The 20,006-nt window shown below is 52.3% G+C and overlaps 4 protein-coding genes across 4 annotated transcripts in view; all 4 read right to left on the bottom strand.

The window, feature by feature from the left end:
- LOC132216518 (leukocyte immunoglobulin-like receptor subfamily B member 3) overlaps positions 1-18,942 on the bottom strand; it is a 114,394-nt gene extending 95,452 nt beyond the window's left edge. Inside the window, exon 1 of the mRNA XM_059665772.1 lies at positions 18,760-18,942. Within this exon, the coding sequence (XP_059521755.1) occupies positions 18,760-18,808 (49 nt within the window). The 5' untranslated portion in view covers positions 18,809-18,942. The remainder of the gene's footprint in view (positions 1-18,759) is intronic.
- LOC132216528 (leukocyte immunoglobulin-like receptor subfamily B member 3) overlaps positions 1-20,006 on the bottom strand; it is a 68,434-nt gene that overhangs the window by 32,598 nt on the left and 15,830 nt on the right. The gene's annotated exons all lie outside the window — the stretch shown is intronic.
- Positions 108-5,064, bottom strand: LOC132216522 (leukocyte immunoglobulin-like receptor subfamily A member 6). The gene is made up of 5 exons (XM_059665779.1): positions 4,530-5,064; positions 4,065-4,376; positions 3,565-3,846; positions 2,963-3,262; positions 108-576 (listed from the first exon to the last, which is right to left on the bottom strand). The coding sequence occupies exons 1-5, from the start codon at positions 4,834-4,836 to the stop codon at positions 455-457; spliced, it is 1,323 nt and encodes a 440-aa protein (XP_059521762.1). The 5' UTR covers positions 4,837-5,064; the 3' UTR covers positions 108-454.
- Positions 6,314-8,986, bottom strand: LOC132216529 (leukocyte immunoglobulin-like receptor subfamily A member 6). The gene is made up of 8 exons (XM_059665790.1): positions 8,865-8,986; positions 8,517-8,683; positions 8,356-8,391; positions 7,905-8,192; positions 7,543-7,759; positions 7,412-7,497; positions 6,903-7,199; positions 6,314-6,651 (listed from the first exon to the last, which is right to left on the bottom strand). The coding sequence occupies exons 2-8, from the start codon at positions 8,548-8,550 to the stop codon at positions 6,335-6,337; spliced, it is 1,275 nt and encodes a 424-aa protein (XP_059521773.1). The 5' UTR covers positions 8,551-8,683; positions 8,865-8,986; the 3' UTR covers positions 6,314-6,334.

Genomic DNA, 20,006 nt, shown 5'->3' with positions numbered 1-20,006 from the left:
ATCCCTCTCCCTTTGTCTCTCTCTAAAATCAATAAAAACATAGTTAAAAAAGTAAAAAAACAACAACAAAACAATCCCAGGTTATGAAGAGACCACATTTTATTTTATTGGGATGGGTGTGGCCCAGCATGAAGGGGTGTATAAATGTGAATCCAAACCAGCCATGTGGGATGGACCCTCACGTCACAGGGTGAGAAGAGAAGGGCAGTGAAGGAGAGTGAGCGAGGTCAGGGAGACAGGGAGAGCACCCCAGGTGGATGGAGGAGGCGTCCTCTATAGGGACATGACCCACGTTCTCCAGCACCCAAAATGTGCCTCTCACGTCTCCTCCCCTGGACATTCTCAGCAGACAGTTTCCCCAACTGTGGTCCACATTCTCTTTCAGCACCTCCTGGGGTCATCAGATGGGCTCCAAGTCTCCCCCACTCTGAACGGTGCATTGTTCCCTCTGTGTTCACATCCCGCCTGCATCGTGGGTCCTTCTGGTGTCGTTTCGAGCCTGACATAGCAGCACCCCGAGGACCACCAGGACCAAGCCAGCCACGCCCATCCGGATGAGATTCTCCACTGTGTAGTCTTGGGGATGGGAAAATAAGAATTGTGGGTAAACAAGTCTCTGCGGTCAGGACAGACCCAAACCTCCGTCATTCTGGTGACTTCCCTGGGCTCCCACCTCCCTTTCACATCAGCATCTCAGTGATGTCTGAACCAGCACCTGCTCTGAGTCACCGTGTAAGAGCTGTGCCCAAGAACTGAGGATGAGAGAAGATATGATCACAATTCAGAAATAACTAAGAGCTGTGTATTCTGTGGTTCAGGCTGAGACTCAAGACCCCATGAGCTTATTCTCCTACAGCTGAGAGACCCCACGTTCTCAACAGCTGGGGAACAGGGACCATGGAGAAGGGTGGGTGTCAGGGGCTCCTGAATCTCAGGAGCAGGAAGGGGTGAAAGTCTGGGCTGGGTCTCCTTCACCCCACCCTGCCCAGGCACCTCCTGTCTGGCGTATGCATTTTCATCGTCACCTGAAATTGTTCATCTATTGATTCTTCTATTAACTCATTTATTTATTTATTTATTAAATATATTTTAATTGATTTCAGAGAGGAAGGGAGAGGGAAAGATAGATAGAAACATCAATGATGAGAAAGAATCATTGATTGGGTGCCTCCTGCATGCCCCCTACTGGGGACTGAGCCTGCCACCTGGGCATGTGTCATTGGCCAAAATCAAACCTGGGACTCTTCAGTACTTTGGCCGATCCTCTATCTACTGAGCCAAACCAGCTAGGGTTTAACTCATTTGTTATACAATTATACATATGAATACCTACAGTGGTAGATACATTTACCCACTGAAATGTGGGCATATGGATGCTAATGGTGTGAGTTTTTTTTAAATCTCAAAGTACAAGGAAATTCATGACCCAAGACTTCCACACTTCTGGCTCAAACTTTAAGTCACAGAGAAAATCCCCCTAATTTCATTATTGAGTGAGGACCCAAAGTAGGAAATTACGTCAATCTGTTAACCTATTTTCTATAAAACCCGAGATATAAACAAAATTATTGATCGCTTCTTGTTGCAGGGATCCATGCAATAACTCTATATGTCAGCTCAACCATTCAGAAAGAGTAAGTGGATGATCAGCATTACTCAGTTGTGTTAGTATCCAAATGGGTGACACCAAGAATCCTTTGTAATGTGTGTCATGTGGTTATGAGTCAGAGAAAAGATAATTATGGGGGGATGTGCATCTGTCAGGCAAAGAGAGCATTCCTAGTAAACCCTAATGAAACAGAAAACGGATGAGAACAAAGCAGCCAATAGTGCTTTCAACATAAAATGCAAATTTGTAAAAGGATTTTCCTTGGCATAATGTTGGGGATGCTGTGGCCAATTTTGGTCCGTCATTCCAGCCTATGGGACGTGGAGTGAGAAAAATTGGTCTGCCATCGGGAATAAAGAAGTGACATCTCCTTTGACTGCTGGGGATTATAATTTTATATCAGAGGGACCAACTGAAAAAGAATCCACAGGGAGAGAATCTTAGGGAGGCTAAAAGGTCATGATACAAGTATGTCCACACAATAGCTTTCCTATGTGCACTTACTACCATTTAGTAAATCTACAGGAATCTAACCGCTTAGTCACAAGTTACAACATAAAGTGTGCAATTCTCTAAGTGGGCTGTGCAATTACTCAATTTTACAAATAGCTCTCACAATGCTTCTGAAGTTCATTCATAAAGCTCATTTGAGTATGTGAATGATAAGAAGACTTTATATAAACAAGTTGTTCTCCATAACAAATGTCTGGATTTAAACTACTCCCAATAAAAAGAGGAATAGAATGTTTATATTTCTATCTGGATGCCATATAATGTCAGTTAAATTGTGAGCCTTTAGACGGAAGTATTCCCTGAAGTTTCTCTAAGAAGAGCCATAATAGACCCGTGTGCACAGAGACACTGAGCAGAGGGGAATGCACAGAGTCTGGGCAGGAGGCCGCAGGTCCCCACGAGGCCTGCAGGGTCCCTCCTTGTTCTCAGGTGAGCACTGAGGGCCTGGAGGCCTCCAGGAGAGCACAGGGGGCCATGCAGGGTGGTGCACACAGGCAGGATGCTTCTCTATTGGAGTGTCCAGTGGGGCTGGGACTAGAGGGATCCAGATTCTGAGATGAAGTCGTCAGGAGGTGAGTGGTTGGGGTCTGTGTTCTCTGCTCAGTCTAATCACATTCCTGCTCATTTCACTCATATCTCACTCGCCTTCCCTACCCTACATCTCTGCTGAGGTTCAGAAATGGGATTCAGGAGAGGGAGGTCCTGTCTCTACTCTCTCCTGGGCTGGACCCAGCTCTGTGGAACCTCCTCCACCCCCTTGTTTATTACTGTCACCCACACTCCTAGGGACAGGGCCCTGAGCTGACCGAGCACAGAAAGGACGGGATCAGGGCTCCTCACCTGAGACCACCAGCTCCAGGGGGTCGCTGGGCTGTGACAGCAGGTAGGGGGAGGTGCTGTTTGAGCCATAGCACCTGTAGGTCCCCGGGAAGCCTGAGGTCACAGGACTGAGGGTGAAGGTGGCCTGAGAGGGTGCAGACGTGTCCTGCAGATGGAGGTGCTGGGGAGGGTCCAGTGACCCCTCCCTGTGCAGGTGGAAGGTGTCCAACCAGATCTCAGAGCCACACTGCAGGGTCACGTTCACTCCCCTGGGCACTGAGGGTCCCGGCTGGGCTGAGAGGGAGGGTTTCCTGTACATTCCTGGGGAGAGGAAGGTGTGGTGTGTAGAAAGCCACCCCTTCCTTCAAGCTCTTGACCCTGAGCTGAGAGACTTAGTCCTTTTCCAGAGACTCTGTCTGTGACCCCCTCCCAGCTCCTCTCAGTCCCCTTGGGGGGTGTTTTATATCTCCATGGCCTCACCCCCTCTATCAGTCCCTCCCCTAGGCCTCTGCCCAGCTCAGCCTCTGCTCTAGGCCCCTGTCCTGGACCCCGTCACCCCCAGGTGACCCTGGGCCCAGAGCCCTGAGCAGACCCTCAGGACAGGGGCAGGGCTGGCGCCTCACCTGCCACCAGGATGTCCAGGGGGGCGCTGGGGGCCGACCACACAGAGGAGAGGTTGTGTCCACTGTAGCATCTGTACCGGCCCCCGTGGGTGCGGTTCACATGGACCAGGGGGAAGTGGGGGCTGTGCTGCCCATCGAGGCGCTGGGGGTGTGTGAGGCCCTCGTCCTTGGTCAGAGCGAATGTGTCAAAGCCGGCCTCCGCGTGGCACTGGAGGGTCAGGCTGTGTCCAGGCAGCACCAGCGAGCCTGGCTGGGCTGAGAGGGCGGGCTCCCTGTGCACACCTGGGAGGAGGGGACAGTGGCAGCCAGGGGACACCCCACATCGCCCACTGGGCTGCAGTGAGAGGTCTCCCATGTCCCTCCCTAAGCCTCCTGCCTGTGGGTCTGTCCCTAAGAGGCCAGAGTGACTGACCCCATGAGCCCAGGGCTCCTATGGACACACAGCACAGTCGTTTTAGACCCAGGAAACAGATGCGTTTGCAGCCGGGTCTGTCCCTCACCTGTGACCTGGATGTGCAGAGGGGCACTGGGCTGTGACCACACGTTGCGGTAGGAGCTGGAAGAACCATAGCATCTGTAGGTCCCCCCATGGGAGGGGCTCACGGGGCCCAGAGAGAAGATGGCCTGGGCCTGCCACCTTTCAGCATGCATCCTCCATTCTGCTTCCATGTGTCGGGGCGGGTCAGCCCCTCCCTCCTTCAGCAGATGGAAAGGACCAGATGTGAGCTGTGAGCTACAGGAGAGGGACACGTTCCCTCCTGAGGCCACCACAGCGCTTGGCTGGGCTGAAAGAGAGGGTGCATCGCCCACTCCTGAGGGAGGAGAAAGGGTCTGTGTTAAAGGGACGGTCACTCTCATGTCCCAGGTGTGTTCTGTGAGGGGTGAGGTCTCCTGAGGCCACACTTTATTCCCTCTGCCTGTGACCTGGAGCCCACAGTGGGGAGGGGACCCGGTGTCTCCCTTACCTGTCACCACCAGGAGCAGGGGGTCACTCCTCTGAGACAGTATGTCCTCAGTGGTGTAATATGCACACTGGTACAGCACTGCGTGGGATGAGGTCGTGGCTTCAATGAGGAAACCGGCCTTGTTGCTGGAGTCCTGTGGGATCCTGGTATCCCAGGGCTCAGAGCCCCTCTCTTTATATAGAACGTAGGCACTAGCCTGCAGAGACCCCTGACACCAGATGGTCACAGAGCTCCCATTGGTGAAGATGGGGCCTGGGTCAGCCCAGATGGATGGTTCGGGGACGTCTCCTGGAAAGGAATCAGACATGAAAGGTCAGGGGCGTCCATCTCCAGCTCATGACGTGAATGAGCCAAAGATACCATTGAATGAGCACCTACTGTGTGTGAGGCACATGCTGGTGTCTGTCACTCACCTCCTCTAACCTCACAGCAGTCATGCACCAGGGATTGCTGACCCCACCACCCACTTCACTGAGGCTCAAAGAGGTTAATCATGTGCCCCAGGTCACCCAGCCTGGGCGGGGCAGGGCTAGGACTGGAATGAACCTCCTGGATGAGGAATGTGGGTTCCCTGTGCTGCCCTCACTCTCCTCCCCCCCCCCCACTCCCTAGGAAACCAGCTTTGTTGTCTGGGCTCCCCCTCTGCAGGGGCCTGTCCACGTCTCATCTGGAGCTGAGGGTCCTTCCTCATTACCCACACCCAGCACAGCAGGGACAGGAGGGGCAGGGTGAGGGCTGGACTCTGAGTCTCTCCCTCATCCATCTCCACCCGGCAGGCCCTGATGCCCCTCAGGAAGGTCAGGCTGGGCTGGGGCTCTGCCTTCCTGAGCTCTGTGACGACCTTATGTCACCTCACCTCCCAGCAGCCTGTGAGCAGGATGCGACCAGGGATGAGCAGACAGGAACCCGACACTCAGAGGAGAGAAGGGACCGCCCAGCCCCACAGCAGGAGCAGCAGAGCCAGGAGCTGAGCCAGGGCTGATCCTCCCTGTTCCCTCCTCTGAGCTGAGCCTGAGCTGAGGGGGAGGACTGGGTGCCCGGACCCTTGTCCTGCCTGTCCCTCCCTGTACAGTGTCACCGTCACTGAGACAGAGGGGACAGGCCCCATAACATCACATCCTGGGGGCTTCCCTGTGAGGCCCCTCTCCCAAGAGGTCAGGGCCAGAACTGACAGGAAATGTAAGCTCTGGGCCATGATTCACATGGTTAACATGTGCAGACACGGAAGCCCAGGGAAGGGAAGGGCATGCCCAAGTGAGGGACTTCAGAGAGGCCTGAACTCCCACAAGGCTCATCCCTGTCCCCATGGAGGGACCCACCACCTCCCCACAGAGACCCCATTTCCTTTCTGTGGGCTGACTTCCTGGGCCGGGGAGGCTGATCCCCACAACCCCTGGTGCCTGTGGTTCCCTGAAATGTGTCCCAGCTCCCAGCAGCCTTAGGACACAGCCTGCCCTTAGTGCATGGGTGGGGTTAGGTCCTTAGACTCAGAACTGCTCAGGGGAGCGCTCTCCCTCTGAGCAAAGAGGATCCCGTGGGAGGGGGGCTGGGTCCCAGGGAAGGACAGGAAGAGGGGGAGAGTCTGGGGCTGACCCTTAAGCCCACCTCAGGCAGAGTCCTCACTAAGTCCCTCCCACCGCCCACCTGGCACCTTCTGGACCAGGTAGGGGAAGGAGTGGAGAGCGGGATGGGGGCGTCTGTGGGGCAGATCTCCTCTGGGTGACCATCCCTACAGCCCCTCCCTCCCTTTCAGCCCATGATTGTTCTGGGTACGGGACCCTGAGCTGACAGCTCAGCAGACAGGGTCAGGGGCCCTCACCTGAGACCAGGAGCTCCAGGGGCTCACTGGGGAGTGACAGCAGGAAGGGGGAGGAGCTGTTTGAGCTGTAGCACCTGTAGGTGCCCCCGTGGGCTGAGGTCACAGGACTCATGGAGAACTCCGCCAGGTACTGCTGAGCTCCGGGCTTTGATCTCAGATGCAGAGGGGGATCCACTCCCCCCTCCTTGGATAGAAGGAACGTGTCCCTCGGGCTCTGTGACTGACACAGCAGGGTCACGTTCACTCCTGAGGCCACCCTGGGGCCTGGCTGCACCGAGAGGGAGGGTCTGTCAGGCAGGTGTCCTAGAGAGAGGAAGGGAGTTGAGGGCTCGTGTCCACCTTGTTCTGGCCTGAGAGTCAACAGGCCTCTCTCTGAGGACCCTCGTCTCTGTCTGTTTCTGTTTCTTTGGGTTTCTCCATCTCCCTTCCCACCCCCCGTCTCTCTTGTCTCTCTCCCTCCCTGGGGCCTGCACTTTCATTCTAGTCTCCCCACCTTAGACCCCAGCAGGGCCTGTGCAGAGTCTGGTCCCTGACTGAACCCACTGGCTCCTCACCTGCCACCAGGATGTCCAGGGGGTCACTGGGGGCCGACCACTCAGAGGAGAGGTTGTATCCACCGTAGCATCTGTACTGGCCCCCGTGGGAGCTGCTCACAGTGTCCAGGGGGAAGTGGGCCTGAGAGAGCCCAGCCTGGGGCTGCAGGACAAGGCTCTGGGGGAGGCCCCGTGCCCCCTCCTTGTGCAGAGCGAATCTGTCATAGCCGCCATCAGAGCGACACTGGAGGGTCAGGCTCTGTCCAGAGGCCACGATGGGGCCCTGCTGGCTCAGGAGGGAGGGCTTCTCAGCCTCACCTGGGGAGACCAGACAAGAATTACAGGGGCTGCTCCTCCCATAAACCCCCTTCTCCTGGCCTGGCCTCCAGGTCTCACTGTCTCTCTCTGTGTCTCTGGCCTAGAAGCCTCTGTGCTCCCATCACCCTCTCGCATGGGGCTCCCTTCACAGCAAAGATGCCAATAATGTGTCTGGTGCCTCAATCTATGGATGGGACAATAATGGGACTCACCTGGGACCAGCAGCTCCAGGGGGTCACTAAGTGGTGAGCACACCTGAGATATATTCCTGTAGCAGCCATAGCATCTGAACATCCACCTGTGAGATATATTCCTGTAGCAGCCATAGCATCTGAACATCCACCTGTGAATGGGGGTCACGGGGCCCACAGGGAACAGGGCCTGGGACCACCCACTGGGCTGTGGCTGTGAGTCCAGGGTCCAGGAGAGCCTGTGATCTCCTTCCTCAGTCAGAATGAACCTGTCAAATCCCTGCCATGAGCCACACTGGAGGGTCACGTTCCCTCCTGAGGTCACAACAGGGCTGGGCAGGGCTGAGAGGCTGGGTTTGCTGTAGGATCCTAGGAGAGGAGGAGGAAGCATGTTAAATGGGCTCACACCTCCCTCATGTCCCCCAGGGCTGGGCTGTGAGAGGGAGACACCCTGATTGCAGACCCCCTTCCTGAGGGCAGAGCCAGAGGCTGGGACCCCTGAGTGTCCTCTCACCATTCACCATCACCAGCTCCAGGGGGTCACTGCGTTCTGACCAGTTTTTGGGGCTGAGGTAGTAACAGCGATATATCCCTGCATCATGCTCTGTCATGTGTGTGATAAAGACCTTGGCCCTGTCCCCGGGCTCCTGTGGCTTCTGTATTTTCCATGATGATGGGCTTCCCTCTTTCTCCAGATGATACTCCTCAGCCCCTGGGGTCCCCTGACAGGAGATGTTCACGGGGCTCCCCCAGGGGATCACAGGGCCTGGCTCAGCCCAGAGGGTGGGCTTGAACAGGGTTCCTGGAAGGAATCAGAGGCTGGGTCACAGAACATTCCCACCCCTGGTCCCAACTCTCAGTCCCAGATGCCCCCCATTAGGTCAGACAGATCTGCACTCCTTCCCAACCTGCCTGGAGGGTGGCCCTGGATGAGCGGGACCTGGGACACTTGGGGACAGACTCACCTGCCTGCACTGGGGTCCTGAGGCCCACACTCAGCCCTGGAAGAGAGTCCTTGTGAGAGATTTGCCCTGAACCCTGAGCAGCACCCTCCTCCCCATGAGCCTCCTGAGTCCTGGGTCCTGATTGACCAGAGTCCCCTCCCCACTCCCCTCTCCCATCTCACCGAGGAAGAGCAGGGCTGTGAGGGTGGAGGTCATAGTGTCTTCTCCCTGTGGCCTCAGCTGAGCAGATGGAGGAGGCCACGGAGCCAGCAGGATGGACAGAGAGATGCACGGGTGGTGGTCACTTGGAGGCCAATCCTCCCCATCACAGGGTTGTTACATCAGCAGCCTATAGGGGAGGGCACAGCTTGGCTCTCATTTCCATGGTAAAGCAGGAAATAGACCCGGAGCCTCCTGAGATGCCCCTTTTAGGTGAGGTGACCCAGGGCACGTCCTCCCCTCTCAGAGCCTCCCCGACGGGGTCTCCTTCCTCCTCAGCCCGTCCATCAGCACCTCCCTGGGGTCCTCACCATGGACAGTGCCACCCGGGCCCTGGAGACGCTTCAGGAAGATGTAGGTCCCTGTGGCCTGCAGAGCTCAGATCATCAGGGACAGGCTCACGCTCCAACTGTGCAGCTCAGGGCGATGTCCCTGTGACAATGAGCACAGAGGGAAATGCAGGGAAATAAGGGAAGAAACAGGTCTTCTCCTCTGGCCCCAGAGTGTGGTTCTCTTCCTATCCCAGCCCCCGGTCACTCCCCTTTCTTGCAACAGCATCCACCCCATCAGGGTGGGAACTCGCCTCTGAGTCCCTCCGACCCTCAGTGTCTTGTTCCTCAGGAAGATCGCTGCTTCTCGTCCCGGGCCCCTGTCTTCACAGTCAGTGAGTGTGTTATTGCTGTGATTTGGGGAACAAAACGAATTCTTATTTATTTTTATTTTCAATATATGTTTTTATTGGTTACAGAGAGAAAGGGAGAGGTAGAGAGCGATATAAACATCCATGATGAGAAAGATCAACTGACTGGCTGCGTTCTGCAGGCCGCACATGGACGATTGAGCCCACCAACCCGGGCATGTGCCCTCAGGAAGAATCCAACCTCAACCTCCTGGTTCACAGAACGATATGCAAACCCTGAGCCACGCTGGCTGGGCTGATTCTTATTTAAATCGTCCTCCATTGTCCATTAGGTGTGTGACCTTCACTCTCAAGGTACAACATCTTTTATTTTTTATTTTTCTTTATTGCTTAAAGTATTACAAAGGGTATTACATATTTGTCCATTTCCCCCCCTGCCCTAGACAGTCCCCTAGCCTCCCCTATCCCCCAGTGTCTTATGTCCATTGGTTATGCTTATATGCATGTATACAAGTCCTTTGGTTGATCTCTTACCCCGCTACCTCCTGCCCCCCAACCCTCCCCGGCCTTCCTGCTGCAGTTTGACAATCTGTTTGAGGCAGCTCTGCCTCTGTATCTATTATTGTTCAAAAGTTTATAATGGTCTCTATTATCCATGAATGAGTGAGATCATGTGGTATTTTTCCTTCATTGACTGGCTTATTTCACTTAGCATAATGCTCTCCAGTTCCATCCATGCTGTTGCAAATGGTAAGAGTTCCTTCCTTTTTAGAGCAGCATAGTATTCCATCGTGTAGATGTACCACAGTTTTCTAATCCATTCATCTACTGATGGGCACTTAGGCTGTTTCCAGATCTTAGCTATGGTGAATTGTGCTGCTATGAACATAGGGGTGCATATATCCTTTCTGATTGGTGTTTCTGGTTTCTTGGGATATATTCCTAGAAGTGGGATCACAGGGTCAAATGGGAGTTCCATTTTCAGTTTTTTGAGGAAACTCCATACTGTCTTCCACAGTGGCTGCACCAGTCTGCATTCCCACCAGCAGTGCACAAGTGTTCCTTTTTATCCACATCCTCTCCAGCACTTGTCGTTTGTTGATTTGTTGATGATAGCCAGTCTGACAGGTGTGAGATGGTACCTCATTGTTGTTTTGATTTGCATCTCTTGGATGATTAGTGAATTTGAGCATGTTTTCATATGTCTCTTGGCTTTCTGAATGTCCTCTTTTGAAAGATGTCTATTTAGGTCCTTTGCCCAGTTTTTGATTGGATTGTTTATCTTCCTTTTGTTAAGTTGTATGAGTTCCCTATAAATTTTGGAGATTAGGCCCTTATCAGATATGACATTGGCAAATATGTTTTCCCACGCAGTGGGTTTTCTCGTTGTTTTGTTGATGGTTTCTTTTGCTGTGCAAAAGCTTTTTATTTTGATGTAGTCTCATTTGTTCATTTTCTCTTTAGTTTCAAGTGCCCTAGGAGCTGTATCAGTGAAGAAATTGCTTCGGCATATGTCTGAGATTTTGTTGCCTTTGGATTCTTCTAGAATTTTTATGGTTTCCCATCGTACATTTAAGTCCTTTATCCATTTTGAGTTCATTTTTGTGTATGGTGTAAGTTGGTGGTCTAGTTTCATTTTCTTGCATATATCTGTCCAATTTTCCCAACACCATTTATTGAAGAGACTATCTTGGCTCCATTGTATGTTCTTGCCTCCTTTGTCAAATATTAATTGAGCATATTGGTTCGGGCCGATTTCTGGGCTCTCTATTCTATTCCATTGATCTATATGCCTATTCTTGTGCCAGGAAGGTACAACATCTTGATTCTCAGTTTCCTTTCATGAAGCACATTGTCAAGAACCCAACTCCTTAGAGTGGTTGTGGGGTCGGTGCCGCGGGGACCTGGAGGGAGCCATCCTGGTTTATTTCCACACCTGAGTAAGCCTGTGAGGTGAGCCCTGAGTGGTGTTGTTCAGAACTCTGCAGGAATTGGATGATTGCTATACCTACGATCAAATCCCCATCTGCTCCTGATGCTGAGAAAGGCTATGCACTTTCTGAAACATGTGGCCATCCTCAGTGCCCAAAAGGGAAGTGCAAGTTCCCCAGATGGAGAGGGAAGCAGAATAGATGATGGGGGCCAAAGTTGAGTGGTTACTGGTGCCTGGGTGCAGCCAGAAGTCATCAGCGTGGAGCTTCCCACCACTGTGTGGACAAGAGAGGGACCCAAGGTGGCCACACACAGTGAGGAGAATGGATTCAGGGTGAAAGTTGGAGCAGGGCTGCCCCTCCACATGCTTTGGATACGGGCTCTGGGGCCTCTCTGTCCACAGACCCAGCCCATGGTCAGCACTGAGCCAGGTCCCCTGTGTGTGTGACTGAAACAGGTTCAATCCATTCTAGCCGGGTGTGGGCGTCTGTCCAGCTGTGAGTGTGAGGTTCTCCTTTGGCGTGGGCCCTGCTGGGCACATCACAGTCAGATGTTAACTTAGAGAGAGAGGATTCCATGGGGCAGGGCAGATCCCATTCTCTACCTCTTTGCATCCTGAACATCAGGACAACCCTCGGAAGGACTCTCTGTGGAGAAGCAGGCGTGTGGGAGGGGAGCGTCCAATAGGAATGGACGTGAAGAGAAATCCCAGGTGGTGAAAGGAGGGAAGGGCTTGCCTCCCATGCACCCTACCCTTCCTTGCCACTGTACCTCTGTCTGCCTGTCCTTCCTTCCCCTTCCCTTGCAGGATGGGGGCACCATGGCTGTGCTGCCCCAGCTCTCCAGGACACAGTCATCAAGTGGGACCCCTTCATTTGGAAAATGCTACAGACAGGGGGGTGCAGGCCATCTCTGAGGGTACTGGCTGCTGATGCTGCTGCTTCCCTCAACATATCAGGCTCCAGATCTGACACTGGGAAAGGTTTACAGTTTTGCTGACCCAGAAGGCAAAGGTGTCCTGAGCAAACAGGAATTGTTCATTGCTCCGTGTCTTGTGCATGTATCCAGAATGCATTGCAGGTGTCACTGAGGAGCTTAAACCTTGCTTTCCAGCAGCCAGATATCATGACACCCATAGTCCATTGCTGGACAGTGGAACCTCTGCATCGGAGCTCCCATGGGCTGTAAAATCTGAAGACAAGGGCAAACATGGTGCCATTTTTGATCGTTTTAAGCCCCATACGTGATTTTTTGTCTGTAAAAAGGGAAACCAGCGTCACTGACCTCCAAGCTGCCTGTGGCTGCCCTTGGAAGCCTTTGGGAGCTGAGTGGTGTTGGCCCTGGTGCAATCCTCACAGACATGAGTCTGCAGGTGCCATGTGCTCGGTAAAGGGCACATTGGAGCAAGCACCTGTGCCCATGTCCTGGCCTCCAGCCTTGTGCCACCTGCTCAGAGGAAAACGTGGGCTGGATCCCCTGCAGAGAAAGCTGAAGAGGATGGCATCTTCCTGGAAACTGATGGGGACATGTGTCATTTTTTTTCTGGATTGGAAGTTTGTGAGATCTTCCTGGAGACAGGGTTAGCTTCTACCTGACTAATCTACATTTGGATGTAATGTGACCCTGTGGGAAGCTTTCAAAGGACATGTTTGCCTTGGTTTTTCACTCAGTCAATCAGAAGTTAATAAAGGGCGTTGATCCTCTTCACATTTTTACTCCTGAGATGCTCCAACCACCACACATGGCCCAATACCAAATAACATCATAGGATCCAGTCCTGCTATAGATTTCTCTGCTATTAAGGAGCTAGATGCCCTTAACAATGACACTATTGATCTAAAGAGGGAATGAATAATGTGCAACAGGACCTTAAGGAGAAAGAAGGTACTCCATTTAAAAAAATTATCACCTGAAGACATGATTAGAGAGAGGAAGACAGAGAAACATGGATGCGAAAGAGAGGCATTGATCAGTTGCCTTCTGCATGTACCCTGACCAAGGATTGAACCTACAACCCAGATGTGGGTCCTGATCTGGAAGTGAACCAGGAACCTTTCTGTGCACAGGCTAATGCTCAACCAACTGGGCCACTCAAGCTGGGCGACAGATGTACTCTTCAACAGAGAACAGTGTGGGCCAGGGTCTTCAAAGGGCAAATGCTAATCTGTAAAAAGTACAGGCCCAGACACAGCAAGCACAGAGTCTCCTTAATGGGCTGGATGAACAGGAAGCCCAGCTCCAGGAGAAACTCAGGGAAGTCAGCCTAATGCGCTGAGGAGGCCCAGCTGGCCACATCCCTGGAAGCTGAAGGGGCTAGGCAAGAGTCGCAGATCTCCACCTCTGAGGAAGAGCTGGCCTATATAGGGAAGAGTGGAGTCATCTACAGCAAGGAACAGTAAGATTGGGGGAGAGTCAGGCCAGGGCCACTTTGGACCTCTTCAATGGCTCCTCTATGGTTCATAGCAGGAAATCAGTTCAATGCAAATGGATGTGAAATAAGGGATGGAAAGGAAAGAGCTGGAATCCCATAGTAATCAATGAAACTGGTGCAATCACTGATCACCAGAAAGACAGAAAATAAAAAACTATGAGGGATCATCTTACCTGTCAGAATGGCTATCACCAACAAATCAACAAATTACCTTTGCTGGTGAGGATGTGGAGAAAAGGGAACCCTCGTGCACTGCTGGTAGGAATGCAGACTGATGAAGCCATCATGGAAAACGGTGTGGAGTTTCCTCAAATAATTAAAAATGGAACTGCCATTTGGCCTAGTGATCCCACACCGGGAATATACCCTAAGAACCCTGAAACAGCAATCAGAAAGAACATATACACTCCCATGTTCATAGAAGCCCAAGTTACAATAGCTAAAATCTGGAAACAGCCCAAGGGCCCATCAGTAGGTGAGTGGGTAAAAAAGCTGATACATTTACACCATGGAATGCCATGCAGCTGTAGAAAAGAAGGATTTCTTACCCTTTGAGGCAGCATGGAGGGACCTGGAGAGTATTATGCTAAGTGAAATGAGCCAGTTAGAGAAAGGTAAGTATCACATGATCTCACTTGTGTGTGGATTCTGAGGAACAATATAAACTGAAGAATAAAACAGATCCAGAGACATAGAAGCACGGAACAGACTGTGGAATTTCCAGGGAAGGAAGAGGGGGCTGGGCTGGTGAGGAGAAATTAACCGGGCGCCTTATATGCCTATATGCACAGCTCAGGGACACAGACATTAGTGTGGGGAAGGCAGGTGTGTGGAGCGGTGGCTCATAAGAAGGGACTGGCGATGCAGCTGCCAAGAACAAGCTTGTCCTGAATCCTACAGTGACGGACACTCCAATGAGGAAGACCCAGCGACTGTAGCATCCAGGCCCCTGGCAGATCCAGGTGCAGATACAGACTTGGGTTTGTTCCCAGTTTTACATTTTTGTTGGCCGATTCTTTTGGGGAAATTGGTCTATTTGGACGTGATCCTTCAAGGGTTCAGATCCATGTACATCAGACAGCTTTCTCAGGCGATGTTCTCCTGACCCTGTGGCCACGTGTGGTGTTGAGCCTTTCAGTGCAGCCGGCATCAGCAGTGTCCCTTTGGTAGAAACCCTGAGGCACAGTGACCCTATCGCTCCAGGTGGAATGGTTGTTGTTGCAGCTAATGATTGGCCCACAGACCCGTTTACCAATATTAACAATGGTGGTAACTATTCCTATAGGAAAGGCATGTGTGACCTCCAGACTGATTCATGTAAATGTATAAAACAAACAAATCTGAATCAATTTAAAACTGGTCTGGAAAATATTTTAAAAGCTACTTAAAATGAACCCTACACACTACTTAAATAAAATGATGCCAACAATTCAAAATTATTTATTTATTATCAAAATGTTAGGACTTCTGCTCAAGATAGCAGAGGAAGTAAAGGAAGTACTGAAATCCTCCCATGACCACAGTGAAATCACAACTAAACTACAGGGCAAGCAGCATTCAGAACCACCTGGAATCCAGGTGATCAGATGGTCCCAGGTAAGGATACAAAGAACAAGCTTCATGGAGACGGTAGGAGGGTGGAGATGTGCAATGGGCAGGCCGGTAGACCATGTGGAGCAGGTATCAGGGCTTTTTTTTTTTTTTTAAATAAGTTCTTCTTCGTTTAAAAGTAATCCTACAGCCTAGCCAGTGTGGCTCAGTGGTTGAACATTAACTATGAGTCAGGAGGTCACTGGTTCAAATCCAGGTCAGGGCACATGCTTGCATGGCGTGCTCCATCCTCAAAAGGGGGCGTGCTTGAGGCAGCTGATTTTTTTTTCTCCTCAATGTTTCCATTGTCTATCTCTCTCCCTTTGTCTCTCTCTAAAATCAATAAAAATATAGTTAAAAAAGTAAAAATGAAATAAAATAAACAATCCCAAGGTTATGAAGAGACCACATTTTATTGGGATGGGTGTGGCCCAGCATGAAGGGGTGTTTAGATGGGAATCCAAACCAGCCAGGTGGGACAGGTCCTCACGTCACAGGTTGAGAATAGAAGGGCAGTGAAGGAGAGTGAGCGAGGTCAGGGATGGAGGGAGAGCACCCCAGGTGGATGGAGGAGGCGTCCTCTACAGGGACATGACCCACGTTCTCCAGCACCCAAAACATGCCTCTCACGTCTTCTTCCCTGGACATTCTCAGCAGACAGTTTCCCCAACTATGGTCCGTATTCTCTTTCAGCACCTCCTGGGATCATCAGATGGGCTCCAAGCCTCCCCCACTCTGAACGGTGCATTGTTGCCTCTGTGTTCACATGCTGGTTGCATCATGGGTCCTTCTGGTGTCGTTTCGAGCCTGAAATAGCAGCACCGTGAGGACCACCAGGACCAAGCCAGCCACGCCCATCCGGATGAGATTCTCCACTGTGTAGTCTTGGGGTTTGGAGGCTGGAAAATCTGGATACAAAGGTCAGAAAGGTCAGGGCAGAACCCAAATCTCCAGAGTTCTGATGTCAACCCTGGTTCCCACCTCTCCTTGACATCAGGGTCTCTGTGATGTCTGAACTCAGCACCTGCTCTGAGTCACCTTGATAAGAGTTGGCTGAGCCCAAGAACTGAGGGTGAGGGGACTAATGGTCCCAATTCAGAAATAACTAAGAGCTGCGTGTTCCATGTTCAGCCTGAGACTCAAGACCCATGAGCTTACTCCCCTACAACTGAGATTCCACATTTTCAACAGCTGGGGACCCAGGGTCCATGGAAGAGGGGTTGGTGTCAGGGGCTCCTGAATCTCAGGAGCATGAAGGGGTGAATATCTGGGTTGGGTCTCCTTCACCCCACCCTGCCTAGTCTCCTCCTCTCTGGGGTCCACATTTTCATTGTCACCTGGAATTATTCATGTATTGATTCTTCTATTAACTCATTTATTTATTTATTAAATATATTTTTATTGATTTCCAAGAGGATGAGGGAAGGAGACATAGAAACATCAATGATGAGAGAGAATCATTGATTGGCTGCCACCTGAACACGCCCTTCAGGGGACTGAGCCTGCAACCTGGGCATGTGTCATTGGCCAAAATCATACCTGGGACCCTTCAGTCCATAGGCTGACTCTCCATCCACTGAGCCAAGCCAGCTAGGGTTTAACTCATTTATTCTACAATTATACAAATGAATACCTACAGTGGTAGATATACTTACCAAATGAGAAATGTGGGCATATGGATGCTAATGGTGTGAACTTTTGCTTTATCTCAAAGTACAACAAAGGTCATAACCAATGAAGTCCACACTTCTGCCTCAAACTTTAAGTCACAGAGGAAACCCCCCTCATTTCATTATTGAGTGAGCACCCAAAGTAGGAAATCATGTCAACCTGTTACCCTATTTGCTATAAAACCCGAGATATAAACAAAATTATTGACATCTCCTTGTTACAGTGATCCATGCAATAACTCTAAATGTCATATCCACAATTCAGAAAAGTGTTACTCAGTTGGGTTAATATCGAAATGGGTGACACCAAGAAGCCTTTGTAATGTGTGTCATGTGGTTAAAAGTCTGAGAAAAGATAATTATGGGGGAATGTGTATCTGTCAGGGAAAGAGAACATTCCTAGTAAACTCTAATAAATCAGAAGAGGCGCTGGGGGGAGGGTGTGGGAGCCCCTCGTCCTTGGTCAGAGCGAATGTGTCAAAACTGGCCTCCATGTGGCACTGGAGGGTCAGGCTGTGTCCAGGCAGCACCAGCGAGCCTGGCTGGGCCGAGAGGATGGGCTCCCTGTGCACACCTGGGAGGAGGGGACAGTGGCACTAGGGGATACCCCACATCGCCCACTGGGCTGAAGTGAGGTCTCACATGTACCTCCCTGAACTTCCCGCCTGTGGTTCTATTCCCAAGAGGCGAGTGTCACTGACCCCCTGACTTCAGGTCCCTAGTGGACAATGAGCACCGTGATTTTGGGCCCAGGAAACACATGGGGATGCATCCGGGCCTGTCACTCACCTGCGACCTTGATGTGCAGAGGGGCACTGGGCTGTGACCACACGTTGGGGTTGGAGCTGGAAGAACCATAGCATCTGTAGGTCTCCCCATGGGAGGCACTCACGGGGCCCAGAGGGAAGATGGCCCTCCACCTCCCAGCATAGATCCTCCATTCTGCTTCCATGCGTTGGGGCGGGTCAGCCCCTCCCTCCTTCAGCAGATGGAAAGGGCCCGATGTGAACCATGAGCTACACAAGAGGGACACGTTCCCTCCTGAGGCCACCACAGGGCTTGGCTGGGCTGAGAGGGAGGGTGCATTGCCCAGTCCTGAGGGAGGAGAAAGGGTGTGTGTTAAAGGGACCGTCACTCTCATGCCCAGGGGTGTTCCTGAGGCCACACTTTATTCCCCCTGCCTTTGACCTGGAACCCACAATAGGGAGGGGTACCCACTGTCTTCCTTACCTGTCACCACCAGGAGTAGGGGGTCACTCTGCTCTGACAGTATGTCCCCAGTGGTGTAATATGCACACTGGTACAAGCCTGAGTGGGATGGGGTCATGGCTCCAATGAGGAAACCGGCCTTGAAGCTGGAGTCCTGTGGGATCTTCGTATCCAAGGGCTCAGAGCCCCTGTTTTTATACAGAACGTAGGCACTAGCCTGCAGAGACCCCTGACACCAGATGGTCACAGGGCTCCCGTTCGTGACGATGGGGCCTGGGTCAGCCCAGATGGAGGGTTTGGGAAGAACTCCTGGAAAAGAATGAGACCTGAAATCTCAGGGGCGTCCTTCTCCCCACCTTTACCAGCTGTCACTCCCAGGCCCCTCCCAGATTGGTCACCATTATTCCAAACTCTGTGTCTCCACAGCTGCCCTGGGGTGACTGTGCTGTAGCAGGAGGTCTGGGGGAGCAGGGGGGGGGAGACTCACCTGCCTGTACCTGGTCCCATGGGCCCTGACACAGCCCTGGAAGAGAGTTCCTGTGAGAACCGTCCCTGACCGCACACAGAAGCTCCAGGCTGGTTGGGGCCCCTGAGCACTGGGGACAGACCTGGGACTGAGCACGTCTCCTCCCCCCAAAGTCCTGTCCCCACTGAGCCTCCTGAGTCCTGGGCTCTTGCAAGACCAGGACCTGGGAGGGGAGGGGACCCCACCCCTCCTTTCCCCACAGACTCACCAAGGCCCAGGAGGACAATGAAGTTAAAGGTTGTGGTGCTGTCTGCCATGGTCCCCAGTGGCACTGATGATGAATGAAGTCCGCAGAGCCCAGCAGGACAAGCAGACGCACGGGTGTGACAGGGTCCCGGCTCTGTGTGACAGGTCCCTGTTTCCTCATCAGCCTCACTCTGCTCTCCAAGAAGGATGGATGAGGACACAGCAGGTTCTGAGACTTCAGGACCAGATGTGAGTCTCAGCAGAAGCCCCACACTCTGCCTCCACCTCCTGTCCAACCCCAATCCAGAGGGTGACCCTGGTCCCAGTCCCCGAGGGTGCAGGGCACAGGGCAGAGCAGAAGGAAGCACCAGCTCCTGCCTCTCACAGAGTCTGTGTGACCTTGGGAGTTCCCTTCTCTTTCCTGAGACTCCACACATGCACGTTTTCTCCCCTCCTTCCACCATCCCGTCAGCCCAGGGATGGTTACTGAGCTGTTAACGCTCCCTCCCCTCCTCCTTTCCCCAGAGCTCACCGAGGCCAAGAAGGGTGGTGAGTTTCTACGTTGGGGGGCTTCTTCACGTGGTCCCCGGTGTGCAGACGACATAAACTGCACAGAGCCTGGCGGACAAAGGCAAGAATGAGGTGTGACAGGGTCCAGTCCCCAAGTGATAAATCACTGGTTCCTCATCAGTGGCCTCACAGGAAGGGAAGTAGCCCCTCCCTGGAGGGTGGGCCCTAGGGGCCAGCAAGCTGTGGGACCTCTGAGACCGACCTGAGTCTCACCAGACCCCACACCCTCTGCCTCCACCTCATGCCAAACCCAAATCCAGACGGTGACAGCCGTCCCAGGTGAGGAGGGTGGAGGAACAGGGCAGGACTTCACCCAATTAAGGCCCAGTTCTGACTCTGCCTTTTCTAGAACCTCTGTGAGCTTGTGTAAGACACTTCCCTTTCCTGAGCCTCTGTAAATGGAATTGCCCTTCCCTTCCCTCACTGGCCAGGCGATCAGGCAGTACTTACTGAGCAGTAACCCCAGACCATCACTGGCCATGCAGTACTTACTGAGCAGTAACCCTGGACTGTCACTGGCCAGGCAATCAGGCAGTATTACTGAGTTGTAACTGAAGTTCCGAGATCCCTTCCCTGGACTCATGGGGCTGAGATGAATGAAGCAGATGTTACAGATATTTCCGCTGCAAACAGTTCAGTTGTAGTCTCGTGTACCCGTCGGGAGAATAAAGGAAATGAGATAATGAGGTTCAATGACAG

This window comes from Myotis daubentonii, chromosome 15 (genome assembly GCF_963259705.1).
Source record: "Myotis daubentonii chromosome 15, mMyoDau2.1, whole genome shotgun sequence".
Classification (NCBI taxonomy): domain Eukaryota; kingdom Metazoa; phylum Chordata; class Mammalia; order Chiroptera; family Vespertilionidae; genus Myotis; species Myotis daubentonii.
This window is presented reverse-complemented; position numbering and strand designations above follow the sequence as displayed.